At 45.0% G+C, this 4048-nt stretch overlaps 1 protein-coding gene across 1 annotated transcript; it reads left to right on the top strand.

The window, feature by feature from the left end:
* Positions 1 to 377: 377 nt before the first annotated feature.
* On the top strand, positions 378 to 2148 carry LOC139322106 (serum amyloid P-component-like). Its single transcript, XM_070951088.1, has 2 exons — positions 378 to 544; positions 1529 to 2148. The coding sequence occupies exons 1-2, from the start codon at positions 478 to 480 to the stop codon at positions 2134 to 2136; spliced, it is 675 nt and encodes a 224-aa protein (XP_070807189.1). The 5' UTR covers positions 378 to 477; the 3' UTR covers positions 2137 to 2148.
* Positions 2149 to 4048: the final 1900 nt, after the last annotated feature.

Genomic DNA, 4048 nt, shown 5'->3' with positions numbered 1-4048 from the left:
AAAAGCGATCGTAAAATACATTAAAATCAAAGCCAGCGTAAAAATTGGATCCGATCAAAAAGTTGACGTGACTTGAAGCGTTTGAATATTCCAGTCAAGGATCCAAAACTGGACAATAACTTTTCTTTGTTTGAGGTTTAAGAGGAATATCAGGGCAACGACAACAAGTTGACTTGAGATATTCGTTTATTTATCTATGCATCCATCCATCCATCATCAGACTGACGGACGATTAGGATGGCTGATTAAGTCCTGATTAAATGAAGTCAATTCATTGGTGGGGGAAACTGTGAAAACAGGAGGGACAGCTCAACCTGCCCCTTGTTCTAAAGTTCAAGAGAAACATCAGACAGGTGTCATTCAAGGGAGAAGTTGACTTGATCCTGCAAAGAGGACACGGCTCCACACACCCAAGGACATCAGCCCAAGAGGGCTACTCAGAGGTCCTGCAACCGGCTGGTTCCTCCATTGTCCACCATGATGGTCCTCCTTCCTGCCCTCCTTCTTATCCTCACCTGTCTGTCAGGATCCTTTGGCCAAGAAGGTGAGGATCTATTCTACATCCTATTCCTATTCTATTATTCTATTATTCTATTATTCTATTATTCTATTATTCTATTATTCTATTATTCTATTATTCTATTATTCTATTATTCTATTATTCTATTATTCTATTATTCTACTCTACTCTACTCTACTCTACTCTACTCTACTCTACTCTACTCTACTCTACTCTACTCCACTCCACTCCACTCCACTCCACTCCACTCCACTCCACTCTATTTTCTATTCTATTCTATTATTTTCTATTTTCTATTTTCAGTTTTCTATTTCTCTATTTTTCCATTTTTTCCAATTTTTCTATTATTCCACTCCATTCCACTGTTCTATTCTATTCTATTCTATTCTATTCTATTCTATTCTATTCTATTCTATTCTATTCTATTCTATTCTATTCTACTCTACTCTACTCTACTCTACTCTACTCTACTCTACTCTACTCTACTCCACTCCACTCTATTTTCTATTCTATTTTATTCTTTTCTATTTTCTATTTTCAGTTTTCTATTTCTCTATTTTTCCATTTTTTCCTATTTTTCTATTATTCCACTCCATTCCACTGTTCTATTCTATTCTATTCTATTCTATTCTATTCTATTCTATTCTATTCTATTCTATTCTATTCTATTCTATTCTATTCTATCCTATCCCATCCCATCCCATCCCATCCCATCCCATCCCATCCCATCCCATCCCATCCCATCCCATCCCACCCTATCCTTATTCTATTCCTGGTTTGGATGTTTCTGGATCCAAAATAAATAGTGGCAAGGGCACCTAATCATCGGCCCTGACATTTGTCAAAAGAAGGGAGACTTGTCAGAAAGCTTTTCCCACCTGACTTCCTTAGGCCTTAAACGCCGCTTATCTGTCCATTGTGTTGCTGCTAGCAGCTCTCCTTCGTCTTCCACTTCCCCGATCTTAGGCAGGGGCCCAGCTAACCAAGAGGCCTTTTGTCTCCATCCAGATCTCCAGAAGAAGGTCTTCATTTTCCCAACGGCTACTAACAAGGCCTTCGTGAGTCTGAACGCCAGCCTCCAGCATCCCTTGACCGACCTCACCATCTGCTTGAGATACCACTCTCCCCTTTTCGTTTCCTTTCCCCTCTTTTCTTATGCCACCCGGTCCAAGGACAACGATTTCCTGATTTTTAAGCCCAACGAAAAGAAGTATTCCGTTTATCTAGGTGGAGACAAGCGGGATTTCACGGTCCCCGCAAGGCTGATTCCAGCTTGGGAGCACATCTGCGTCTCGTGGAACACCTGGAATGGGCTGGTCCATTTCTGGCACAATGGAAATCTTCTCCCCCGGGTGGGAATGAAAAAGGGGTACAGGATCAGCCACGAGGCGTCCATCATTTTGGGGCAGGAGCAGGATACCTTCGGAGGGGGTTTTGATGTCCGCCAATGCTTTATAGGTGAATTGACACAGGTCAACATGTGGCCCCGGGTGCTGACCACGGATGAGATCAGGTTGGTCATGAAAGAGGATACGGTTCCTAACCATCTGATCAACTGGAGATCGCTTCGTTATACCGTTCAGGATTACGTGGTGGTTACAGACAGGATGCCTTAGTTTTCTCCAAGATGTAAGACCTGCGTTTTGAAAAAAAATAAAAGAAAGAAAGAAAAGGAAAGATCTTTGGGGGGGGGGAAATCTGTAGTTCCGCAATGTATTGCAAATAATTGAAGTTGATTGTTGATTGATTGATAGGTAGATGATTCAACATTATTAGTGGGTGTTTTAATCTCCTGGCAATAAAATAAGTGGTTTATTCATGGTACTCACTCTGAATATGTCTTTTTTCTTTTTTTAAATAGCTCAAGAGAATCTGCCTTTCTTCCTTCCTTCTTTCCTTCCTTTGTTTCTGTTTTCTTTCTTTTTTTCCACCTTTCTTCCTCTCACCCTCCCTCCCATCTTCCATACTCCCTCCTTCCCCCTCCCCCCTCCCATCCTTCCTTCCTTCCTTCCTCACTCACTCACTTATTCACTCACTCACTCACTCACTCACTCCTTCTCTCCTTCTCTCCTTCTCTCCCCTCTTCCTTCATCCCTCCCCTCTTCGTTCCTCCCTCCCTCCCCTCTTCCTCCCTCCCCTCTTCCTCCCTCCCTCCCTCTCCTCTTTCTTCCTCCCTCCCTCCCCTCTTCCTTCTTCCCTCCCTCCCCTCTTCCTTCCTCCCTCCCTCCCCTCTTTCTTCCTCCCCTCTTCCTTCCTCCCTCCCTCCCCTCTTCCTCCCTCCCCTCTTCCTTCCTTCCTCCCTCCCTCCCCTCTTCCTTCCTTCCTTCCTTCCTTCCTTCCTTCCCTCTCTCCCTCCCTCTTCTTTTTCTCTCTCTTTCTCTCCTCTCACTCACACATAATATCTGCACTTCCAAAAACACAACCAAAGCATTCTCTAGACAAATTAAGGAAATTAAGGAAATCAACAACTTTTATAAATGGGGAGGGTCTTTTTGTGGGAGAAAACTGGTGTCTTTCATAACCGAAAGATGGACAATTGCTGTCCCCTTCTTGACTGATTCACTCAGGGGAAGAGGTGGGTTTCAGCAGGTTCTGTCCAGTTCTGGAGAACCAGTAGCAGAAATTTTGAGTAGTTTGGAGAATCGGTAGTAAAAATTCTGACTGGCCCCGTCCCCATCTATTCTCTGCCTCCCAAGTCCCAGCTGATCGGGAGGAAATGGGGATTTTGCAGTATCCTTCCCCTACCACGCCCACCGAGCCATGCCCACCAAGCCATGCCCACCAAGCCATGCCACATCCACAGAACCAGTAGTAAAAATTTTTGAAACCCACCACTGATCAGGGGGGAACCAAACTTTCGGCCATTGGCTAATTTTTCACCCCCATTTGGGAGTCCAGATGTTTGGCAGGCACAGATGTTGGAAGGGGCCATGATCACTTCTCCATGGGTTTCGTAATACAGCTCTCGCCAATCGATGAGTGGATGGGGCACCAATCGATTGTGCCAAACTCAGCAAATTTCACCTGGTCCCAGAAGTAGACATCTCCGATCCCTCCCACAAAGCTCTGATTGGCATCAAACTGGCCACCAAAGGAGTCTGACCTACAAACATTCTCCTTTATTAATTTATTTGATTGATTCTATGACTGGTGGCCATCAAAAGCTAAGTCATGGTTGAAGGAGCAAAACCAGAATTAGATTGCGGAGATGTTCGCCCTCTTTTGGGGATATGAATCAAACTGGGCCTGAAGATTTAGAGGTCACCTTTGTAGGGTTACAACTTCTCTCTTTAGTTCGACCTTCACCAAAGTGGCTAATTCCACCTGGGCAGGGGTTCGCAGCTGGGAGTTCGCAGGGGTTCGGGAGAACCTCTAGCTAAGATTCTGTGCAGTTCGGAGAACCGCCAAATCCCACTCTTGGCTGGGCCCCTCCCACCCTTCCCCTCCCCTTCCAGGAGTCCCCATGCGGCCCATTTTGGATACAGGTAGGTGCAGGGTGTGCGTGGAGGCTCAGGGAGGGTGAAAAAT

This window comes from Pituophis catenifer, unplaced genomic scaffold, assembly GCF_029215685.1.
Source record: "Pituophis catenifer annectens isolate HBS135680 unplaced genomic scaffold, rPitCat1.0.hap2 SCAF_10, whole genome shotgun sequence".
Classification (NCBI taxonomy): domain Eukaryota; kingdom Metazoa; phylum Chordata; class Lepidosauria; order Squamata; family Colubridae; genus Pituophis; species Pituophis catenifer.
This window is presented reverse-complemented; position numbering and strand designations above follow the sequence as displayed.